At 39.4% G+C, this 25,109-nt stretch overlaps 2 protein-coding genes across 2 annotated transcripts in view; one reads left to right on the top strand and one right to left on the bottom strand.

Moving 5' to 3' along the window:
* The window catches only part of macrod2 (mono-ADP ribosylhydrolase 2), a 598,881-nt gene that overhangs the window by 95,753 nt on the left and 478,019 nt on the right, over positions 1–25,109 (top strand). The gene's annotated exons all lie outside the window — the stretch shown is intronic.
* Positions 13,098–24,825, bottom strand: flrt3 (fibronectin leucine rich transmembrane 3). The gene is made up of 3 exons (XM_081351443.1): positions 24,522–24,825; positions 18,043–18,767; positions 13,098–17,002 (listed from the first exon to the last, which is right to left on the bottom strand). The coding sequence occupies exon 3, from the start codon at positions 16,972–16,974 to the stop codon at positions 15,025–15,027; it is 1,950 nt and encodes a 649-aa protein (XP_081207569.1). The 5' UTR covers positions 16,975–17,002; positions 18,043–18,767; positions 24,522–24,825; the 3' UTR covers positions 13,098–15,024.

The following is a 25,109-nucleotide window of genomic DNA, read 5'->3' as shown; positions in this document are numbered from 1 at the left end:
ATTCTTCTTTCAGACGAAATTCAGAATTATATTAAGTCAAGTCACCTTCATTTATACAGCGCTTTAACAATATAGATTGTTTCAAAGCAGCTTTACAGAGATAATAGGATATTACAGTAACAGAGAGTGTTTTGGCTTTACAGCCGCTCTAGAATAAAGTTATTGTCCAGCTAAAGTTAGTTTTTGATTCATTCATTTTTGACTGATTCATTCGTTGCGAAAAGCACATTAGTTATTAACTTAGGGGCTAACAGAAAACAGAAAACTTTAATGTGTTCTGGCCGTTCATTTGCACGACAACAGTGTTTGGAGCTCGAGAATGTAAACCTTGAAATAAGTTACAAGGTGCAAGCTTTAAACAAATTTGAAAAACACTATCATCTCTGTGTAAACTTCAAAAACGTGAATCTGTGAAAACGCTGACGGCGTGCACATGCGTATTACGTGTTTAATCTATAGGTATGTGCATTTGAATGTGTGCATGCGAGTAGTCTTTCTTTACAAATTTACCTCACCAAATTACTTGTCTGGCCTGCATAATACAAAAAAAATATTTGTCGCTTCCGCGTATCCATGCGAACTGGAATCATTTTGATAATGTTTTATCTGTACAGAGGTGAAGGAAGCCTCTGATATTAATAAACACCCTGACGCTTCCTAGCTTGATAATGGCTGTGGATTGCAACCATCAGTTTGAAGCTCATAAAAGTGCATCTATCCATCATAAAAGTGCATCCATCCATCCATCCATCCATCCATCATAAAAGTGATCCACACGGCAACGGGGGGTTAATAAAGGCCTTCTGAAACAAAACGTTGAGTTTGTGTAAGAAAGATATTCATATTTAAATCTTTATGAAGTAAAATAACTAGCTTCCGGCCAAACGAACATATGTATTCGACTTAAATCTAAAGCGCAACTTATGCGAGTAATGCGACGTACTGCTGATATTTATGCTACGCCAGGACGCACTACACTACTTCTGACGTCATGAGTTGCATAAGATCCGTTTTAGGTGTAAGTAGACTACGTATGGCGTACTTTTTTGAGCTTTAAACTGATGGTTGCAATCCACTGCCATTATAAAGTGTTTATTAATATAACTCCGATTGTATTCGTCTGAAAGAACAAAGAAGAAAGTTATATAGCCTACACCTAGGATGGTTTCAGGGCTGATAAATCATGGGGTAATTTTCATTTTCATTTTAACTACTCATTTAACAACTTATTTTTTATCATTAATAATTTATTAAAATGTTCAAGAACAATAGACTTCTATGAAATGTATTTAATTCAGAAAAATCCTTTTTGTTTTTTATGATTTAAAACAAATATATTATCCAAAACGGTGGTAATCAAATAAAAGTTTAACACATTTTTTCATCCTTTTATTTTTTGGCAAAGTGCTGCAAAACAGATTTACTCAATTAAACCATGGACAAAAATCCTTAAATAATGTTTAAATAATCTGTATTATTATTGTTGTTGTTAATATTATTATGAGAAGTACATTCTATTGTAGGCCCACAACAGTTATGTCATCATTTCTTCGCAGTTAGACCAAACTTTTATTTTGATGTGTTGTAATGAAGTCCTGTTTCAGAGTGTAGGCTATTTGACAAGGTTTTTCTCAAAGGTCATTCTCTCAGAGCAGCTCTGGAGATGTTCATGTTTTCATGTTCTCATATTGTTTGTGAGATGCTGAAAACACTATTAGCGCGTCGCGTACTTGAGTATGTAGTAGACGAAACGGCTCGTCTCATTTGCACTGATTCACACAGACACGCAGATTATACATTTATATAGCAGTCTCTTGTGCTTTAATATATAGACTACAGACCATGTCGCAATTTGATTTATTGTAGGCTACAGCTTTACTTTCATGTGTTTTACGTGACGTCTGCGTTACTGTAGGCTAAATTCCATTTTCATGATAATGAAACTCCGGGATTCCCTCTGCATCACAGAAATCCTTCGACCTTAAATTATAAACGGGACATATCTTAATCTGCACGGAGGGATGGTGTTCCCGAAGACGTTCTATGTGTTTCCTTCTTTTGCAGCCAATTTTTTGCGTCCACAATTTTTGCAAATGAATAGGCTATGCTCAAGCCTCGAGGACAACCACGCGTTCGTTTTTCTATATCCAAAGTATCCCCATACTTACCTGGGGTTCGCCTCACGTGTGTGTGTAAAGAATCTGTGTTGTCCGTCTCCATATTTTTTGTGGTTTTTACGTGTCTAACGTTATTCTCCCGCCCGTCAATCAATCAATGCTGAGCACGACCGCGCGCGCTGTTTTAACCATAGTAGGCCTATGCTAGTTCATTTTTTTAATAATGTTTTTTTTTTTTACTCAGTAACGCATATGTTTTAAAATGTAGCGAATTACAATACTTTAAACAAAACATACTTAAGTAAAAGTAAAATTACAGATTTTAAAAACTACTTAAAAAAGTAGAAATACACAAAAAAACGACTCAATTACAGTAACGCGAGTAAATGTAATTCGTTACTTTCCACCTCTGTACAATAGCACCTAAACCTTTCTGCAGTTTAGTGACATACAGTAGCATCTGCTCGACCAGACAATGCTCATGGGACAAATTCCAGCATTTAGAAGTGGCGACATCAAACCTGAAGGGCATTAGCATGCAATCAGGCATGTACAGTGTGATATACAATTTATGGATGGATACATAAACTACCGTTCAAAAGTTGAAAATGAATACTTTTATAAAGCAAGGAGCCATTCAACTGATCACACGGAAGCTCATCAAAAGTAAAATAACTGGACAAATTATTCACAATTTAAATGTTTTATGACATTTTATTCATGCATTATATAAAAAAATATATGAAAATTCACTATTTTAATGACAATTTTTGTCTGAGTGCATTTATTATTTTAATTAATTTTCTCTCATTAACACTATTGAATGAATGGATGTATGGATACATTTGGCTCAAAATTATGCCAAAAAGCTCATCTCTGTGAATATCCTCATTGCTGATGTCTTAAGTGAACGTAAACAATTGAGAAAGAAAACGGATGTGTATCATTATATTGGATCTGTGCGTTAAGTCTTAAAGTGACAACAGCGTAATAAACCTGCTGCTGTTTGTCATTAATGCTAATCAAACAACAAAAGACAAAGTAAAATCTCTTTTGTAGTTTTAACAAAGATTAATTATATTTCATTTATAGTTAAGACTATGCAGTGTTATTTTGTTTTTCAGATAAATCTAACAGTATTCAGGTAGAGAAACTGTTTATTTCATTTGTATCTTTGCTCTATTGTATTTATCTATGCGTGTAATTTGTTTATAGGCCTTTATCACAACACAATAGAACGCCGGAAGTAGCCGCGAAGCAGTGTACAGCGTCTTCCGGTTATTGCATTCACCATGGCTTCATGTTAATTATCACTGGACTACTTCACTCTCGCCAAAGAGTATAGAAGTAACAAGAGGCGAAACTCAATAGAACGTTCCATTACAACAAACTCCCCCATGCGCAGAGCTGCAGCGCCGCCATCTTGGACTGAACGCAACACAGCTGTCATAGGATTGAACGATACCGGTTCAAATTCAAAAGCGGTTAAATGAACTAAAAAGTAGTTTCTAGTTTTTAATATCTCTAGAGCAGACATCCCATGTCTCCCGGAAGATCCGGGAGTCTCCCGCATTATTGATAGCGGCTCCCTGATGCCCGCAAATTAGCTATAATCTCCCGTAATCTAGAGCGAGCGAGCAAGAGCGCGCAGCTCCAAACCGTGTAAGCTAGAGAGCACACGGCAGAAAGGGCGAGGAAGCGAGATATCAACATATCAACCTAAAATATGGAACACAACTTGTTCAGATTTTTTGCTTTCATTTTCTTGCAGTTCTAAAGTAAAATATATTTTGTAAGATATATATTTTATATAAAATATAAATAATTATATTTTTTAAATTTGTACATTTTAATAAACTTAAACTTATATAACTTTTTTCTGTTTCACTTTCATAATTTATTTCACTTCAACAATAATCTGACAAATTAAAACAAGACCAACCATAGGTCTAAATTCCAAAGCATTCTTGAATTAACGTTACAACCATTTAAGTTTGGATAGTGATTTTCATGTTTATGCGAAAAAAAGGTGACAGTTAAAGGGTTAATTTAGTGATAACAATGAATTAATAAAGCGATCATTTGCCAGGTTAGGTGTTCATATATCTCTGAAAGTAAGTTATACGATTTAAAAAGCCCATTTCGAGTCTTGACAATTTCGACCAAATACATAACATTAGCAAACTGTTACTGCGGTTATGGGATAGCTTACATTAACGTTACAGCACCTGTTATCGTTTACGTTAGCTCACTTTAAAGTTAATAAAACCTTTTACTTTACCTCTCTGGATCTTTGGGGAATCTATGAAATGCTAGTTGATTGGTTGTACACTAGTTGTTGCAGTTGATGGCAGAACACTTTTTTTTTTCTTTGTTTCCAATTATTTCCAGACATAATGTTAATGCTGTACAGTAGTTGTGCTAACGGTAAAGCCGTTGGTTCAGTCCAAAATGGCGGCCGCGCTACCGAAGCGCCACCTAGTGGCTGTTGTCAAAACTGCAACGGAGTTTCGCCTCTTGTTACTTCTATACTCTTTGCTCTCGCATCTCCCAAAAGTTTCATTTTTTTTTTGTTTTCTTGATTCCATTTGAATGGTTTAATTAAATTGTTATAACCATTTGTTTAAAATGTAATGATTTAAGCAAAAATTTCTTCAAAGGTTAACCAAACTTTTATTTTGACGGGTTGCCGTGTAGACCTTCTCTCTGTGTTTTATGATAGTTTCTCTCAAATGAAGCTAAAAAATCCTGCTGAAGTGACTCTCAGAGCGGCTGTGTTGAGGAAGTGCATTAATGTTAATAAGAAAGGCTGAAAAAAATCGCGAGCGTCATTCGTGCCTCAGTGTGTGTGTGTGTGTGTGTGTGTGTGTGTGTGGTAAATGAAACGCGTCGGTGCCATTCATTCACAGAGACACGCAGAACAGAGCACGATTCCTATTTAAACAGACACTGGTCTATATCGCGATTTTATTTAAGTTTACTGACCTACTTTTCATCTTAATGTGTAACTAAGTAACCACCGGAAGTGCGAGTACACTGCTTGGCGATTTCGAACGTTCCGAAACCAGGAAATGAGATAAAGGCCTATTTTCTATGCGGACACACTCAAATCACCCCAGTCATTCTAGAATTCTAGATTAATTCTTTCCAAATAGAGCTATTCAAGTCATTTTGTAAAATTGTTTTCATAACGCAGTATATATCGCAGAAAGACAAAATATTGAATTGTCAGTGTTTTCCAATATTGTGCAGCCCTAATGCTGTAACTCTTTACACTGACCTTTAGCAAACTCCTCAGAGCTAATGCAGTACACAACCACCCTTCTCTCCTCACCTAGCTCACGGGCAGTGATACAGAGACCTTGAGGCGTTGATGTGACACCGCCGATGTTCAGATGAATGGTGACAGCCAGTATTTAGAGCCTGCTGACACCACTGATTGTCCAGGAGTTGTAGTTGAGGCAGCAAGACCTACTTCCAGATTGCCCCAAAGAGAGACGCAGAGGCCTTGGTGGGAGACAGGCCTGTGTTGTGGTTAAGTATAGGTGTATTGATGCAGACTGAAGTGTTGTGTAAGAAGGGCCGTAGGGAGGTGGTGTTAGTCTCACGGTTCCTGCAGAAGGTCAGACTGTCACAGGCCGCATGGCATCTTTTCTTTAAGCTCTACATTTCCCTCGGAACCGGGTTTTTGTTTCGAAAAGCACTTAAAAAGTTCTCATTTATATGATTATTTTTTTTTTTGGACAGAAATGGATTAAAGAGGTTCATATGATATAAGTGGTCATGCATGAAAAGGCTGTTTCTTTTTAAGTGTTCAGTTTTATGATGAACAATGACTTTCCTGATCCTGAATTTTGTTCAGAACTTCTTGAGTGGAATGACTCAGTACATTGAGTCATAACTCAGGGGCGTCATACATCTTTTTTTTGAGGGGGCACCATTATTTGCGTTCTTGACTCTTTTGGTGCCCTAGGCGAGAGAAGACATAAGCAGGCCGACACGGAATCTACGCCCGCAGAGCGAAATCTGTTAGTCCGCAGAACGCAGACGAAATCTCGGCAGATTTCAGCAGAATTTTTTTTAGAAGTTATTCATAAAGGTGCATTAAATTAATTAGACATAATTGTTCATTGTTCATGATACATTTTTAAGCTACCAATAAGAGTGTAGCAATTTCAGCTGAAATGAAAGAAAGGTGTACAAAACCCTTTTTAACAACAGTAGTTTTATACATCTTAGTTTAGTGGTAGGCTACAGTTTTGACTTAATCATCCGGCCAAATTTGCCCCTTGGCCTCTGTCCATCATGGCCTCCTAATCATCTCCATATATTGATTGGCTTCATCACTGTCTCCTCTCCACCAGTAAGCTGGTGTGTGGTGGGCGTTCTGGTGCAATATGGTTTGCCGTCGCATCATCCAGGTGGATGCTGCACATTGGTGATGGTTCAGGAGATCCCCCCTTCCATGTAAAGCGGTTTGAGTACCCAGAAAAGCGCTATATAAATGTAACGAATTGTAATTAATGTGCAAAGGTACCAGATTTCAATTGTTCAATTGCTGATCTCCTTTTTTATTTTATTTTTTATAAATAAACCAAGCAAAATTGCAACTGAACTTGACAGACTGCTGCTAGTATGATCGGCAGACAACTGCCAAGGCTCTTTTCTGAAAGGTGTATGTTTTCACATTGCCTTAACTTGTTTGTGAAATTTTAATTGAGGCTGGAAGATGTACAATAGGTTTCTCTCTTAAAGTTAGTTTTTTTCTTGACTTAATATAGTTATTAGTTCAATCCAGTGAAATATTTCTTACCAACTAACCTAAGAAGTTTAAAATCAGCTTCTGGAAGGTATTTGCAACTTCTCTCACTCTTTCGATGCTGAATAATGTCCGTCACCTTTCTGATATTATCAGTGCTTGAGTATCAAGACCAAGTGACCTTTAGCAGGTCTTGTATATGATAGTTGTCTTAAAATCTAAAGAGAACTCGTATTGATCAGTCCTTTTCAGAAAATCTCCCACTGGCAGTCGCTAGGCTGTCTGATGGTGTTTCACTTTTATCAGGCTGTAGATTTTAAGTGAATGCTCTGGTGTTATTTGCTGTAGTAAAAAGACTATTCCATTTCCATACCAATTACACATTGACATTTAAACTAAACCTTATTGATGTTGAAATAATCTGACTGCATCTTCCTCTTACGGTTATATCAGAAAGCTACACCAAATCAGCATACATAACACCAATGCACCAGTTGGCATTACAGCATGTCTTCACCATCTGTCAGTTGCGTATATATCTGGCGGCTCGCCTTACCGGCATGCAGATACGCCGTTGACATTTAAACCTTGGCCCTCACGCAAACGGGAATACTAACCAGATCGAAGCTGGGCCCGACACGGTCCTCGGAGGGCTAAAGAACGATTGTACCACACAGGAACTTTTCGAGGGAATGCAATGATTATTCCCAACAAGAGCAGACATTCTGGACAAATACCCCGATGGGTCGATGCAGCGGCAGAGAATGTGCCGCACGAATCTGTCAAAGGGCACAGGAAGATATATCACCTTTTAAAAGATAATTTAAGCTAGTTAATGGATGACGTGAATTAATGTCTCTCATCTAGTAAAGTCAATTAAATGGACGTTCTCAAAACATATGATGCTCTACATCAAATTATCATACCCAGCACTCGCCTGCAGTAATAGGTCGTTGTCGCTTGTTATTGCATTAACAGATGCTGGCTGGAGGTAGGAATCCACATCACTGCAGTTGTAAGTCATTTTCCCTGTTCAATAATTCAACCTGCTCCACCGGCAAAGTGTTGCTGCTGTTGCCACCTTAACAGACGAGCCTTTGTTAACTTGTATTAATGTCAGATGATTTTAAGGGGAGATAGATGTATGCACGCTGTGTGCTGTCGAGCAAAAAATTGGATTCATTTAGATGATGAGAGATTGTAGTTGTTGCAGCCTTAGAGTTTCAGGTCGTTGGTCATAATGAGGAGAAATACTAAGTCTTGTTTGAGAACTTAAGGGGATGTAGGGAGGACTTTAGAAGATAGGGAAGAAAATGGATTGAGAGTCTGAGAGGTACATTAAGGGTGGGGAAAAATGATAGGCCCCATTTACACTCCACATTAAGATCTGTCTCAGGTGATCCGATCAGAACTGGTCAGCTGAGACAGGCACATTGCTTTTTGTTCCTGGTAGTAATGTCTCAAATGCATCTCCTGTGTTCACTTGTTGCTGTATCTACTCAAGACATCTTTGAAGGCCTTAAAATATGAGAAGCATATAGGGCTGGTTGTCGATAGATGTTAGATGTTCATTAAGAAATATTAATTTAGCTTACAGACAAAACAAATTCTATCTCTACTAATTCCGTTACAAAACTGTGTTTCAAAATTTGAAAAATTAACACTTTTAGTATGGAATTTTAATTAATTGGAAAAACTATATTTTTACCCAGTACTAAAGCAAAAGTATCATTGGACTTTATCTTCTTTCTGGTTCTTTGAACATTTGCTTTGACTCCTTGTACTTGTTTCACCACATGACCGTGGTGACAGCAGAGCACATGTGGCCGTGGCTACATTCCCAGACCGCAGCTGTCTCTTAAAGACATGCATAAGTTATGTTGTGGTTTCCATCTATATTGGAACTTACAAAAGAAAGAGAATGTATCTGTTTTTAAAAACTGGTCTGTCCTCCTTTGGGTTGCAATGCTTGTAATAAGAAGTGTATGAATGGATGTAAACACTGAAAGGTCACAGTGATCTGTGATGATTAATAGTGGCTCTTCAAACCTCAAGCCCATACAGATGGAAGTACAAGCAAGATTTGCACGATCTAAAAATATACATTAGTCTGTGTCATATTTTGTTGATATTATTTATAAACATGCTTTGTTTGGAGTCCAAGCTTGTGGGAGGCCACATTGGTGCCCTAAGCCTGACATTTTGACCTTAATTTCTCTTCTCTTTTTCTTTAAAGACACACAATGAGGGGTCTTAGCTTTGATGTGCAAGACGTCTTGGACTGAATACAAGGTGCGGAAGAAGAGCAAAAGCAAATGGCTTATTAGGAGGATTTTTTTATATTTTATTTAGGAAAATTTTGCACTGAGCTGAGGGAAAAGGTTTTGCAGTGAACGCGAGGCCAGGCAGAATGGGAGCAAACACATTACACACTCGGGAATAGATATGCTAGGAGTTGATGACTACATCTCCCTGCAAGGTGAAACAAAATGAGATCAGAATAAGATGGTGCCTTTAAAGTCAGCTCCCTTATGGCTCTTTTGGTAAATTAAACTCTAAAAATAATTGAATGACATGTGGCTTCTGCATTTACCAGTAATTGCCTTTCTTGTCAAAAGCAACTCTCATTACCTTATTTTAGTTGCTCTTATAAACGTTTTATGATGAAAAAAGAGCAGTTGCATTATTTTTCACACAATTCATTGTTTTAAAGAGCCAGGGATCTGTCATTGTCCATGATAACAATGCATGACCTGATCTCTACTTTTCCTTTTCTTAAAAAATAGAGGTCAAAAGTCCAACAAGATGAAAAATGTCCATTAGTTGCTTTACAATGCGGTCAAAAGTTGAAAAGATGAAAAATGTTTACCAATTGTAAAAAAGGGGTGGTCAAAGATCTAAAAAGATGAAAAATGTGAATTGTTTGCTTAAAAAAGGACCAGATGTCCAAAAAGATGAAAAATGTTTACTAATTGCTTTTAAAAAAGGGGGTCAAACATCCAGATTGTCCACCAATTTTTCATCTTTGGCTTGTGACCCTTGTTTCACCTGCTTTTATCTGACCTCTGATCAGTCATCGCTTTCTTTGATCACAGCAAAAGAGATGACCGAGCAACATCCAGTTTCTTAGAGTATATTTTTTTAGAGCCTGATATTTTCAAGCTCCACATCATGTCGAAGTTTTTTTTAGACTTTTTTTAAAGATACTTTTGTCTTGTATCTCAAGTGAAGTACCCTATTCAAGGTAGAATTTCAAGTGTGCACCGGCCTCATGGACATCAGACCTGATCAATGGTTTTCCCAGGGTGAATGAGGTCATCTGTAAGCTCCAACAATGTGCTGACAAAGATGCCAGAGGTGAGGTCATTGTGTTAAAAGGGTCACCACAGGTCACCCCCAGTAGCAGCCGCTCAACTCGCCCTCCCCCAACACTTAAGGTTTGTGTTCTGAATAGATCATTTTAACTGGAGAATACAAATTGCTGTTTGCACTCTCATCCATCTGATTTGCTTTCACCATGCTGCACATGATATTAATATTTAAAGCCGTTTTGCTCGTAGCTCAAGCGGTAAAAAATTCTGATGGTGTTAGGAAACTGGAGATTGATTTACTGCATGCAGAATGTCCATAAAGGGGATGTGTACGCTCAAACACACTCGCACACCTGTGCGTTTGGATAATTAAAACTGCTTGGATCTCATTCCTGCTTGATACTGCTTTATACCTTCAGTTCTGGCTGACATCTTATCTCCAGAATGAATGATTTGTAAGTTACCGCAGCTGGTGTGAGTATTGAGTACATATGCAGAAGAGTATTACAAACTTGAATAGAGAATAGAAGATGGAGTAATCATTTTTTTCTGGGATTTAAGGGAGAGAGAAGAAATAATGATAAATCTCCTCTCAGAATATGCTCCTAACCGTCCCACGGTCTCGTTTGAGGCGTAGTGGTGACCGTGCTTTTTCTGTTGCGGCTCCTGCACTTTGGAATGTGTTGCCACTATCCTTAAAAACCTCATCAGGCATTGATATTTTTAAAAAGGAGTTGAAGACTTATTTATTTAATCAAGCCTTTGGCGTTTGATTAGGTCTGAGAACTCTGAGTGATCTGTTGTTTGATTTCTTTGTGTCTTGTTTTAATCTAACTTAATGTCTGTATGTATTTTAGAGTTATTGCTTAGCCTACTTATGGACAGCACTTTGGTCCATTCTAATGGTTTTGAAAGTGCTTTATAAATAAAAGTTGAGTTGAGTTGAGTTGAGAATCTGTAATTCGGAGTCGATTGAATGCATTGGATTAGACATGCTGTAATACAGTATTTTGGATATGGATTCAAGTTTAAATGTTCGCTTTTTTTATACCAAACACAGTTCACTTTTTGATGTCTGGATTTTACATTCTTTTCAAATGCATCCTTAATCAGATAAGATTCATTTTAAATAAAATGGCTCATAAAGAAAAAGCCTTCAGATTTAAAAGGAAGTGAGTGAAACTTAAAAACCATCACTCAGCATTTGAAAAATTGCTAATACTGTCAGTCAGGAAACCACATAAACAAATGACAAGGCAAGTTGTGGAACATCAACAATATTCACATACCCTTACAGTACTATATGCTCACAGAGAGTGTTTACTTTAATTTCTAGCTGATGTGGTATATTTAGTACACACGCCTGTTGAAGTATACTTAAGGTTTGGATCAGACTTGCTGTTTTAGAGGCTCCCCTGAACTGTAATTACATCTCAGGGCGTGTGCATTTATGTGTGTTCATCTGTGTGCGTTCACACACTCATGGCCCACATATATGTTGTGTTGATGCGTACACGTGCACATGCAAGCCACCTGTGAGATTCCTACTGTGATTTGAGCTATGCCGTCAACCTAATGCTATATAGTCATTAGATACATACATTTCCCTCTGTGGTCGCGAGGAGCATCAAAATCCAGCACAGCATCTCTCCAACGGCCTCATTTAGCTTCTGTTCTGTACTCACTGATATTTCCCACTTGGGCCAATCAAATAAGTCATATGTGGCTTAACCACACAAAAGAGCACTTGGAGCCCCAAGTAGATGCTGCACTAGTAAGAAGCCTCAGTAGGCTTTAGATCAGTGGTTCCCAAACTTTTTACAGTGGCATTCCCCGAGGTATCTAACATCCTTCTGTGTTCCCCCTCTCTTCTATTTAGACTGCAGTCACACCTTTTCCATTAACGGACAGTATTTGCCCTCTTAAAAACTCCAAAGATATTGTTTTTTGTATCCAAAGATAGTTTGAGTCTTAAATCTTGTCTATAGTCTGTGTCTATATTTGTTCTTCATGCTAGTAAGTGCTAAAACCCCATTTTAAAAGGTACTATGAACCAGTGCTTAACAGTGCTAAATGAATAATTGTCAGATCAAAGGCCCTTTCACACCTTCCTTGTTTGGTCCGGATTTTCTGACTTTTCAGTTTGATCCAAATCAAAATTACAGGTGTGAAACCTCCCCCGGACCACGGTCCGGACCAAACAGACGAAATTTGGTCAGACGAAAAGAGGTAGTCTCGGTCCGGATCAAACTGCTCAAAGGTTTGGTTCGTTTCTAGTATGAAAGCATTTTCTGTATGGTTTGGACTTTCAGACCATTTACCGGAAGTTCTGGTGGTTCTCGCAGGATTGCTTGTAGTCTTCTCCTCCTTTCCTGCCGGCGACAATAAAATGTTCGCACAACGAGGACGAACATTTGGCGAATTTGAACTAGCCTCGAGTATAGTTGGTGCTGCTGGTAGTAATTCCATAATAATATCAGAATAGTGGCAACGATATGCGTCTGTTCATTCATCCTTGTCAAATTTACCCGCCGAATTGACAACATGCTAACGTCAGACGCAGGTCTGTTTACAAACCAATCAATGTCAAGATGCAGCCCACATAGATGATGACAACAGGACGCAAGTATGTCATGTAAAGTTCTTTAGTGCACTCGCATAATTGCAATGTGAAACCAAACCAGAAACTTACCGAATGTATAAAATGTATCAAAACATGAACTTTGGTTCGGACCTTGGTGCGGACTTTCAGGTGTGAAAACGCTCTACAAGGCACTGTGATCGACACTTGCCATACAACTTCAATTTTCCCGGTACATACTATGACGTCACTAAACGATGATGGCACAACTATAAGATCATCATTCATAGGTTTCTGCATGGCCCTTACATGTATGTAGCTACGTTGAGACCAAATATTATTCAGTTGATCAGTGATATTCTCTCTCACCTTTTGAAGTCGTTGCCTTTTCCATTACATCAATTTCTGATTCTGACTGCCTAACTCCTAACTCCCGTTGCTTGTATCTCACGCTATCCTGATTAGTATTGGTAGTTCCAGCTTCGGGATCTTTTGATCAAACACCATCATCTTTACTCATGGATATGGAAAATTAAGATATGCTTGACTGTCTTTTTGACATTTTGGCGACATTAACTTATATTTATTAGAATAATTTGTCAGGTATATAGACTCTCTCTAAACTTTATGCTGCTCTCCAAACTTTATGCTTTTTTTATTATGCTTTGCAAAATAATTAGCAGTAAGCTCCAACCAATGAGAGGGATTTTGAACTTAAGATAGCTGATTGGTCAAAAGCATATTTGCAGAGGGCCAACAGGGCAAAACATAACCTCCAAATACATCTGCATAAACCTGTGCTCGCTCTGTCTCTCACACGCACACACTGTCACCATGTAATGCACTTGTTAATGCCGCATCAATCAAAAACAAGTCAGCATTTTGTTTGCATACCCACTTTGTCATCTCATGTACCCCCTGGGGTACTCATACCGCAGTTTAGGCACTACTGCTTTAGATGAAGACTTTTGAGGACCGGAATGGTGTATGCAAAGTTTAGAGGGATTAAAAATAAATTGAAAGCATTCTTTTGGGGAAAAGGAGGCCATCAAGTTGGGGTTTTATCCACTTTTATTTTGCAATATGACCAATATCCTATCATATTCAAGTGTGTATGAAAAAAGTTAAGTCACTGATTTATTTTTTTGAAAAAGCTAAATACAATAAGCATTGGATCAAGGCACATACAAGACTGGCCAAAGGGCATTCAATGCACTTTGGTCTTCAGTTGTAAAGAACAATTTAACTGTGGCAACATAAAAGTGGCTTGAATTAGAAAACAAAAATAAAAATAAGAATTATATGAACAAAAAAATAGTTGTCACTTTATATTCCAAATAGAAAAGAGCCCAAATGTGTTTCTTGCCATACTTTTTCTGCCCACAATATATTCCTTTTGGAGGGCAACGTTTACATGACATGTGGTTAACTGTACTGAGGGATATGGTAAATGCTGCTTCCCTTTGCCGAACAAGCGATAATTAGTTCTGTTCTTGTGTTTTAGCACATCTGCTTTGATTTAACTGCAAAGTAACCTCTCATTTGATCGGTGTGCTTCGTTTGCAAAGGATTTAGGATTCTGTGCTGTGTTGCTTCCTCTTCCAGGGCAGAGAGGAAGTATTAGATATCTGCCTCCTAAACGTTGGAGTGATGTAAAGCCTGGCAGCGTTCTGAAACAGGCATCCAGTATTCCTAAAGAAATCCAGAGGTTTCTGTGACACCGAAGTAAATCTGTCCCCGCCCTCCTTAAAATTAACAAAACACTTGTGTCTTTATTTCATTTGATCAACTATGCCCTATATTCCCGCAGCCTTGTTTTTTGTTGTATTTTTGTTTTTTCACTGACAGCAACATAGCAATAGTTTTGACCTGTGCTTATACTACATGGTTTTCTAATATCTGATTGTTCAACACAGCAATGAAAACCCACTTTCACAGTTGACAAGTCATCATATCTCAGTAGAGCACAACGTTTTTTTAATTGGTCTAAAACCATAAGTAAAGGAAGTACAGTACAAATGACTACAAATATCTAAAATATAGAATTGCAGTTTGTGGCAGCATACACCGATGGTTCAGTGATGGCCTGCAATCGGAACCTTTTTCCTTTTAATAAATCGTCCTTAAATATAAATTATATGGCAAATGTACATAACAATGCTTTCTCAGTCTTTTCAATCCAGTGTTTTGCAAAAGACCAAGCAGCCTCCAAGTGTTTCATTAGCAATAAAATGTCTTTGTAATCCGCGCACACTATCATGAATGAGAGTAGTCTGAATCTGGTATTCCACTGTCTCTGTAGCTTCTGTTATTGATGCTGTTTTCGCTGTGTGGACTCTTGTAAAGACTTAAGCCATTGGGAGGAAAAATTGTGTGTATCACAAACTCCTCCTTTGAAACAGGCATGTGATTTATGGGAATCATTTGAAAAGAGGTCTCTCTAATCTCCAAGATGGAGTTGTCCTTCTTTGTTCCAGCTTCAGCGTAATCGTCCTTCCGCCTGCGCCCTTTGTTGTATGTGCAGTTCCTGGAAAATAAGGAGCCGTTCCTATGGATGTACCAGCACACCAGGGCTAGCATGATGATGGCCAAAAGGGCCACTGCTCCTCCGATGATAGCAGCTAAAGGCAGATTGGAATTTTTATAAGGCTCTTTCTCCTGCTCTCTGTTCAAGGTTGTGGTGGGATTGTATGCTTTCAGGGAGCCAGTTTCTGTCTCTATGCAAACAGGTGTCTCGTCTGACAGGTAAATGTTACTAGTTTCCATGGGAACCATGCATATCCGATAAGAGGATTCGGGTTCCAGAGCTGTGAGCAGGTACTCTGTTCTCTCTCCTTGGACAATGGTCTCAGTTATGGATCCGAATGCAGGACTGTGGCCCAACTTTAGCCAACTGAGCCTCAGGGCTGTCATGGGCTGAGATACTCTCCAAGATATGTGCACCGTCTCAGCACTACTGGATTTAACACTTATTGTGATGATCTTACGACTGGAAGGCGTTGTGCTACGATAGTTTCTTCCAAGGTCTGGACCCTTAACCACAGGTCTTTTAGTTACGTATGAGGGCCATTGTGGTCGAGAGGGTGGCAAAGTGTTTGAGACTGTGCTAGTTTCAAATGTGGGTGGAATCTCGGTGTCCGAGCAGCCAAACAGCTCTGTGGATAAGTCCTTGATGGCCATCCCTTTGACCTTATCAGGACCCTGGCACATGAAGCCACGCACATTGACCTTAGATGGAAGAGTGCGCAGCCAATCACGTACCCACTTCATCCTGCAGTTGCAGTACCATGGGTTGTTGCGCAAGAGCAGCTGGGTAAGGTTATCCAGGTCGTCAAATACACCCATGGGCAGACTGCTCAAGTTGTTGCCTGACAGATCCAAGCGGTACAGCTGTCGCAGAAAAGCAAAGGCACCTGCTGGTACGTGATTGATGTGGTTGTCTTGAAGATTTAGCTTCTCCAGGCTTGTGCCAGGCAGGTTGGAGGGTGGGGATGTCAGGGAGTTTCGTACCAACGAAAGCTCGGTCAGATTGACTAAGTTCATCAAAGCCATCTCCCCAATGCCCCTGTTGTTCAATAGGTTGCCATCCAAAACTAGTCGCTTCAGGTTTATAAGATCCTGCAGGGATACCTCTGAGATAGATGAGATGCGGTTGTCATCGAAGCGAAGCTCCTCAATAGTCATTGGCAGACCGGAAGGTATGGTGCTGAGGTGGTTACGGGACAGGAAAAGCAGCCTCAAATGGTTGCTGTCCCGGAACGCACCCTCTTCAATGCTGACGGCTGACACGGAATTGTCATCGAGGTGTAATTCCTCAATAATGGGAATCTGTGCCAGGGAGGCATGGGTGATAGTCCGTATATTGTTCTCCTGCAAATGAAGTTCCTTGACATTCAGCGGCAGGTTGGTGGGGAACTCATCAAGATTGTTGCAGTACAGATAGATCTTTTCAACATTGTTTAGCCGTTGTAGATCCGTAGGGATCCCTGCACTTTTGATGCGGTTGTTCTGGAGAAAAAGTACTGTAGCGTCCTCTGGGATGCCCGAAGGGATGGAAGTCAAATCCCGATCATTGCAATATATGAAAGTCCCATCGCAACGGCACTGCGAGGGACAGGAGGCTGAGGTCACCGATGGATTGGCCAGGCCAAGCAAAAGCCCAGCTCTGATGAAGACGACGAAGAAGGACTTGTAATTGCTTGCCATTGCTAATGTCCTCTTTGTGGTTGTTGCCCTTGGAGAAAAAAAAAGAAGAGAAAAAATCAAATCCATGCAGTCTGAAGAAAAGGCAATGTCCTGCTCTAATTGCTGTTTTATGTACAGTGCCTGCAGCGCCTCTTTCATTGTAAAGATTCAATTTAAGAAAAAATAATACTATATTTCTGCTGTTGAATTAATGAAAAGAGGCTATTAACATTTCCAATGACATGAACAAATGAAAAAAACATGGTAGCGAAACATGCCTTGGGTGTTTATCTTGATTGAAATAATTTGTATCTAAAAAAAAAAAAAAACAAAGTACTGAAAAAAGAAAGAGGGATTAGAGGGGAAAAATAAGAGGAAAAGGAGAGGTTTAAAAGCAAGTCTAATTTAAGTGGAAGGATATTCCCAATCAGCTGTGCATGTAGATAACAAATCCTTAAACCTGCTAGCTTTCCTTGAATGAGATGCCTGTGTGTGAGAGGTTTTATCTTTTGCTGTGTGTAATGTAATCTCTGGCTCTTGTTGTTTTACACATTTCTGCTGTTAGCCAGTGCATTTCAAGACTGCATTTCATTGCTGAAAACTGGTGGTTGAACAAAGTCAGGCCTTGTTGATTAAACATTGTAAAATCATCTTGTCTGTTTTTATCCTAATTTTTTTGTGTGCAAGATTTTTGTTCCCTGTAGAACATTTCAGAGAATCATAGTTTGCAAAAGGTGTAAGGCTCGTAACTTGGAAGAAAATGAAAAGTGAATTATTTCAACCATTATTATATAAGATAATATATAATTATATAATGTTTTTACATTTGTTTATATATTATATATAAATATTATATGTTGTTTTGTTATATATAATATTTATACATTATATATTACATATTTTATTTTTCTGTATTTATAGGTTTTATATACTATGTAATTTTATTATATTATTTCCAATTAATGTGTGAACTCTTTTAATAATCTTTTTTGATTTATTACTTTCATTTAACATTTTCCTCATTGCCTCTGTTTGTGCACATGTATTTTAGAAGAAAAGGCACAGCGAGAACATCCATATTTGTCATACCTGATTTAGAAATGCCAGTTAATCCTCTGCTGCCACCCCAAATCCAATGAGGCTTTAAACCTTCCTTTCTATTCTTTCCGGAGATGTTTGTCCGTCTTGTCAAAGGGGTCTCTTTGGTTATATCCTGACCAGGCTGGTATTTGCTGAACTGATCCTTGTTTGTACCGCTGACCTCCTTTCTTGGATTGCAGCGTCCACAGTTCATGCAATCAAAGGCTTTGCCATGGTAGATAAACCTATAAAGCAAGCAGCTCCACTTCCAGACAGACCTCAGGCAGGCTTTTCCTGCACAGGCATGCAATTTCAGTAATTTTTTATTACAAAAAAAGACTAAAACAAAAAAAAAGGAAATAAAAAAGAGAGCAGAATCCTTTTATTTTAAGTTGCGGTTCCTAATCAGACCCTTTTGTGTGTAACAGAGAGTCCTCTTTGAGAAGTGAACTGCTCCTGTCTCTCCCAAAGCAGACTGGTCATGGCCTTAAGACCTCTGTCCGTCTGCAGTACGCTGGGCTCAAATCCAGGGTGGTTCGGTTCTGAAGTCAGGCTCCAAAGTCAGCCCCGAATTCTGTAGTCGCACTCCCGGCAGGAGCATGAATAAAGTATCCAGCCTCGTGGCTCGAAAGCAGAATCTCCTGTGCTGCTGTAGCACTCTGGCTCCCTGGCTCTCGTTTCACAAACTTGTGCCTGACGTGCAGACACCCACTCCCTCTCACATGCTGAACTTCCTACCAACAAGGATAGAGAGAAAAGAAAATGTCAATAAGAGCAGATTCTTTGGTTATAGACAGCATGTGACATCTGAATACGTCATGACACCGGAAAAGGAACGTGGCCTCGTTGAGAATGAGTTATTGACTTTATGTAATATGCTGTTAGGCAGCGTTTATTTAATTCTGAGATGATAGTGCCAAGGCTGAGATTGAGTCAGACAGCGATGCAGCCAGCTGCAATTGGCCACTGTCCTTCAAACAGAGCAGTTTCACATTGCCATCGACAATACATTGGCGTAAACCTATAGCTTACTAGCTTGTGTTTTCAAGGTTTGGACCTAACGTAAAACGTACACCACAATGGATTGGATTTTTATGGATTGTTATGGCCTGTAGATCGCTTCACTGCATTTGAGACTTATCAGATTGAAGTGAGGGAAAAATAAGAGGAGTGTGTGGTTGAGATGAGAATTTGAAAGTCCCTTAAGCTTATTGGGTTTCTGTATATCAGGGGATTTTTTTTGCCTCTGGGTAAATGACCACAGAGAAAAGCCCCTGGGCTGCAGTCCTTTGATAGTGGACACTGTTTGTGAAACCTGGATTAGTGGAGATATTGTGTGGATTTTTATAAAAACCTTTCTTTTTCCTCGCCTTAAGCCTGTGCTGCCAGGATAACCATGTGCGTTGTTCTGTGTGCCACTAACCCTAACATCCCCCCTCTTGTGTTCTCTATGGTGATGGCTGAAAAGAATTCCTTTGCATAAGAAAAGCGACCACGGTTTGCGCCGTGCTACAATGGCCAAAGACCGCTCCCTCCTGCCTGGCAACGTTCTCCACTGAGCTGTGCTTTCAAAGTGGCTGAAGACGCTCTGGAAGGAGAAGGTGAAGGGAAAAAGAGTCATGGTGAAGCATATTGCTGCTGAGGTTTTGAGCAGCCACCAAAGGTCCCTTGGGCTGCCCCGACAGCACCTGAACACAACGCCCTCGCACTGCTCAAAAATGTACATGTAAGATGAACAAGTTTTATGTCTTGCAGACTCATGAATACCCAAATGGGCTCTTCATGCAAGTCACCTCCGGTGGCCCTAAAGAGATGTCCGTGCTGCACCTTCCATACTGTAATTTCCCACGGTACACCTTTCCTGTAACATAGACTGACAATATACATTTCTCCAACTGACAGCCATCACCATGGTTTGTGCCCTTGCCTGAAACCCTTCTGCTGACCTGTGGATGGTAACCTTTCTGTAAAACATGCTGGGGTATGTCAGGCAACTTTAAAACAGTTGTTGGGAGTGACAAGGAGAGATTAGGGAATTGCAGGCGCTGTTACTTGTTAACAGGTCTCACCAACAAGGTCTAAAAGTACATCCCATCCTTCTGTTGAGCCTAAGTGCTCCATGTGCCTACTATTGTATTAGTAGATTAACGAGGGCTTGGAAACCGCAGCTGTGACTCTTCTTTAAGGGCAGGTGATATTTGACGGTGAGCTTTCAGTATGCTGACAGAGACTAAGTTGCTTTCTTTTTGTTGAATGCTGAAACATTTGCTTCATGATTGTCAGATTTATTGAAGAGTAAAATAAGTACTTGCAGGAATGGTGAATAGGTGGTTAAAGATCGGCATGCAATTTTACAACTGTTCTGAGGAAATGTTGTATTGATTTGGAGAATTATGTGTATTAAAGTAGCTTGCCATTTTTCTAAAAGTCTGACAAATAACAGACTGTGAAATTATGTGGAGATGGAATTGCTCTTTTTATGTACTGTACCCAATGTAAATCACTTCCTGGCACAGGAGCGGGCAAAAGGAAGTTGGCGAAACACAAGCCCCATTGGGTTTTTTTTCTGCCAAAATACTTCCCTGAAAATTGAAGGGTTCACTCACAGGTGGCTGTTTATTTTGTGATATTTCAGCTGAGATCTTACTCAGGAGACATTGATAAAAAGCACAGGTGTTTTGGGAAATATATGTGGGCCAGTATTATGTTATGGTCGTAAAGGTCAAACAGAAAAGAAGGGAGGGCATCTACCTTATACACTTCACCTAAGCTTGTCATGCCAGCTGTCTCAATGGGTCATGCAAACCTTGATCTAGCTGGATGATTGGCTGCATTATCATTTCTTTTCTTTTTTCCCCTGGCTTCTCAGATTTCACTGAAGTGGCAGTGGTCCATTGTTCATTTCAAGTTAAGCATAAGGGCCCCGGCCTTCGCTTTTCTGCTTTACTGAACTTCTTTCACTTAGAATTATTAGCTTTTTCACATTTGGTTAATTCTTCCAGCCCCTATCCCACCCACTGCTCATAGCCAGAGAAGAAAGGCCACTGAATGTGATGGGCACCTCTCACTATCGTTCTAATAGGCCACATTTTCCGTTAGAAGATCGTTCTAATGGCTAGGCCTGCTTCTGCTCCATTGCTCTGCTCGAAGTTATGTTCAATCGAGCATCCTGGTTAAAATGGTCACAGCCAAATACCTTTTGCTCGTTTAGTGTCTTGAGTTTAGAACACTAGGGTTGAGGCACTGAGAAATGGGTAAACAAAAGCAAAAAAACAAAACAAAACAAAAGTATTTAAATGTGATTATGCAACATTGAAGTGCAGAGAATTTTTGTTTTGGAAAATTGTTCAGGAATATTGAATAATTTTATAATTTTAATATGAAAAGTGGAATATTAAATACAAATATTATTTTACATTATTATAAAAATGCTTTGGATTATATGTGATTTTTAGAGAAATTAGGCTAAACCTTTAGATGGTAAGCATTGTATTATGCATCATTTTTAAACTGAGAATTTATGTTTTCTATTAGTTTCCAAAAATGCTGTCACATTTGATCACTACCCATGCATGAACAGAGGCATTTAGGCTGAAATTAAATTTGCACTACAGTCTTTATTGGTAGGTCCTGGGCTATGATTATGAAAAACAGCTCTCTTGTGTTCAATAGATAATAGATTCTAAACCCCAGGCAGGATTTGAACTAAATGCCTCTCTTTGTCATGTATCTTATGTCCATGAAGCCATATCATGCCTTTCTGAGCCGAGTGGGCTGAGAGATGAAACATTTCTGCCTACATATTTGGAATCGAGAAGAACGGTTTGGGCACGGCTTTACCGTTAATTTAAGAGCAGGCTATTGTGTTAGTGGCTCCCCTCTGTGTGTGGTTTTGGGGCAGATGATCCGCAGGTTTGTCCCTGGCTGGCGTTCAGGCAGTGAGAGTGGATTCTAGGGGAGACAGGGGGTCTTTTTCTTTTGTACTGCACTGAAAAGAGAGTGGTCTGTGGCAGCTGCACTGTTTTCCCCACTTGGGGGTGGTAAGTGCTTCTGTATCAGGCCTGTGCATGCAGATACACACAGACAGTTGTAGGCTGAACTGGCGCTTTAATTACCACATATGTACCCCCTGCCAGGGTACAGGGGGCAGCAGTTGCTGGACAAGGGCAAAAAGGGATGGGTTGATTTACTGCACACCTTTTTTGTTTCCACTCCAAAGGGGGTAAATTGTATCCGTAATAAAGCTAAAATTCAGTCCTAGTTTTCTGTTTGTTACATAATTTGTCCTCAAAAAAGTAGATTTCCACTTAAGCACTACAAATAAGTCGTTTTTTTTTTAAACGCCTCAGAAAATTAACTTCTAGGCTTGTTTTACAAGGTACATTTTATAGAATGGCCTCACTGAGGTCAGAGGTTGGCTGCTGACATGAGGAGAATTCTACTAGATGATTTGTTTTTGTCGTCTGCACAAAAGGGTGACAGACTTTTTTCTGAAGGCCTGAAAGACATGACCATTTCATGTTGACTCTGAGTGAATGCCACGGACCACTGGGTTTAGCCTCCGGCATTCATGGCTTGAAACAAAGAGTGCTATCTGCCTGGCTGCTGGTAAACATACACTGGATGCTTATATTTTAGTATTAAAATCTAGAAAGTTGGTTAATTTGCATTGCTGTTTATTAGGATCTTAAGGGAGACTGGTATTTACGTCTTTTAAAGCTTGGAGGTGTGGTATTTGTGAATCACTGATACAAATTGTTTATGCAAGCGAAAAAGACTGCCACAGAGTGCTTTGACACGTCCAACAAAGAACAATGGGTTAGTTAATTTTATCACCCTCCTTACATAGTCAAAACAGACCATTTGTGGTTCTCTGCTATTATCGTGCTAAGAAACTAACCTTTCTGAATACACATTAGTGCATATCTTATTAGTGCATTAACATAGATGAAGCTCAAAGCTATAGGGAAAACAACTTGCACTTAAAAGTAGGCATTTTAGGGATTCATAGTACATTTTCTCGCAAACTTGTCCAATGTGAATAGTCTACTATAGCCTAGTAGTCTTATAAACTGATTTAATCAGCTCTGACTGAAGGCTTTGGCTCTTATCGTCATCTCATAGTCCCTCTCTCTGTATCTGCACAAAACTATTATTTCAATCTTGCCTTTTTCTGCCTAACAGATATGAAAGCTTATCTATCAGATAACTTGGAAGTCTACTTAAAAGAAGGGAAATTCGTTTGATGGGAAAATCCTGAAGCAGCTGACAGCCTCAGATCTCTTTACTGCGCCAGCGCCACACACTCACTCTCTCACTGAAATGCACAGGGCGCAAATTTCTTGCGCTCCGATCTCAGTCTTTTGAGTTTTCGTTAGTATTTCAAATTAGAACGCGACCCTCATAATCAACGAAGCTGTCTGCGCTGCAAGCCGCTTCTATAATGGGAGAGTTCTAGTTTTGCCGCGTCGCGCGCAGTGTAGGCTACTGGAGTGTCACGCGCCGCATCCCAGATTCGTCCATTCTTTATTCCAATCACTCTCACATCACGCTCTTAGAGCACAGGTTAGCCATTATTAATATATATTTTCTCATTTGTAATCGACGTATGTTCGTTTCATTAGCGATAAGCCTCTCACACAAGAACAGATTTGAGACGAAACGCGTGAAGTTTAAACGTTCCTGTTGACTGCAGCCGGTAAAAATACAATATGCATTGCGTTTTTTTCTAAACGATGTTTAAAAGATCTTTATAGCATGTTAACTGATATAGAGTGCTGATGGTGAGAATACATTGTAGCCTAAGTTGTACGTCCTTAGTGCGTTTATTCGCGGCAGCGGAATGGAGACTTAAAGGGATAGTTCACCCTCAAATGAAAATGAAAATTCGTTCGTTTTCTCGCTTCCAAGTTGTTCCAAACCTATATGACTTAACAAAAACCTTTGTAAAATGTGGTGTTAAACAGAATGACAGCCTCATTCACATTCATTAAAAAGATGCATTGAAAGTGAATGGTGACTGAGCCTTTACATTTCTCTTTTACATGTCGTTTTGTGTTCAAGGTAAGAAAGTCATAGATAGAGATTTGAAACAACATAAAGGTTATTAAGTTATTAGTGTATTAAAATTGTTTTGGAGATGCACGTTGAATCCTAAATGGCAAATGGAGGGCTATAGCTTACTGCTGAATTTCATGACTACTGTACTTGTGATTTTAAATTGCTATTGCACCCCCCTCAAATCTCTAAGGGTCTGCCTGCAATTTAAATAAAACACAATAAAACCCATTTTTCCTCATCACAAACAAATGACTGGATCTTAAAGTTTAGAAGTGAAGTCTACAATGTGAAGGTTTGTGAGACTGCAGATGCAAATTTTCTCTATGCGTGTTGAAGGTATTTGATAACCTTAGGGTGATGAAAAACATAAGGGAAAGGGTTAAAACAGCCCAAAAATAAGGGGGAAACACATGACAAAATACACTTACCTGACAAAGCAATAATTCAAAAAGGAAAATCAAAAAGAATATCCTCAAAGAATAAAGTCAGTCCGTAGGATAAATCCAATACGATGGAAGATTTCAATCCCAAAAACGAGCCCAGTGTCAGAAAGGCTCAGTAGCAGCAATGGTGCGAATAGCTGGGTGTGTTTTTATTTCCACACACACTTGTTCACATATACACACACACACACACACACACACACACACACTCCTTTGGCTCAGGGAGAGAGAGAGACAAGATAGAGAAGTTGGCAGAGCTGGTCAGCTGCCTGGAGCTCACTACAAGTGTGAGGTTGCATCTGCCTCCAGCTCTGCTTCAACACAGCGCTGATGTCATCTGGGGGCGGAGCTTGTCTCTCTCTCTCTCTCTCTCTCTCTCTCTCTCTCTCTCTCTCTCTCTCTCTCTCTCTCTCTCTCTCTCTCTCTCTCTCTCTCTCTCTCTCTCCAGCTTCCATCATGCTGTACTTACTGTGGACGCTAGGGGGAGCAGGAGAAAGAAAGATGAGTATTGAGCAGCCTTGAATAGGCAGTTTGAGTGGGCATGTCATGTGTTTGTGTTGAAGGCATTATTTA

This window comes from Scardinius erythrophthalmus, assembly GCF_964197995.2.
Source record: "Scardinius erythrophthalmus genome assembly, chromosome: 21".
Lineage (NCBI taxonomy): Eukaryota > Metazoa > Chordata > Actinopteri > Cypriniformes > Leuciscidae > Scardinius > Scardinius erythrophthalmus.
Note: the sequence above shows the minus strand (reverse complement) of the source record. Positions and strands in the feature narration are given on the sequence as shown.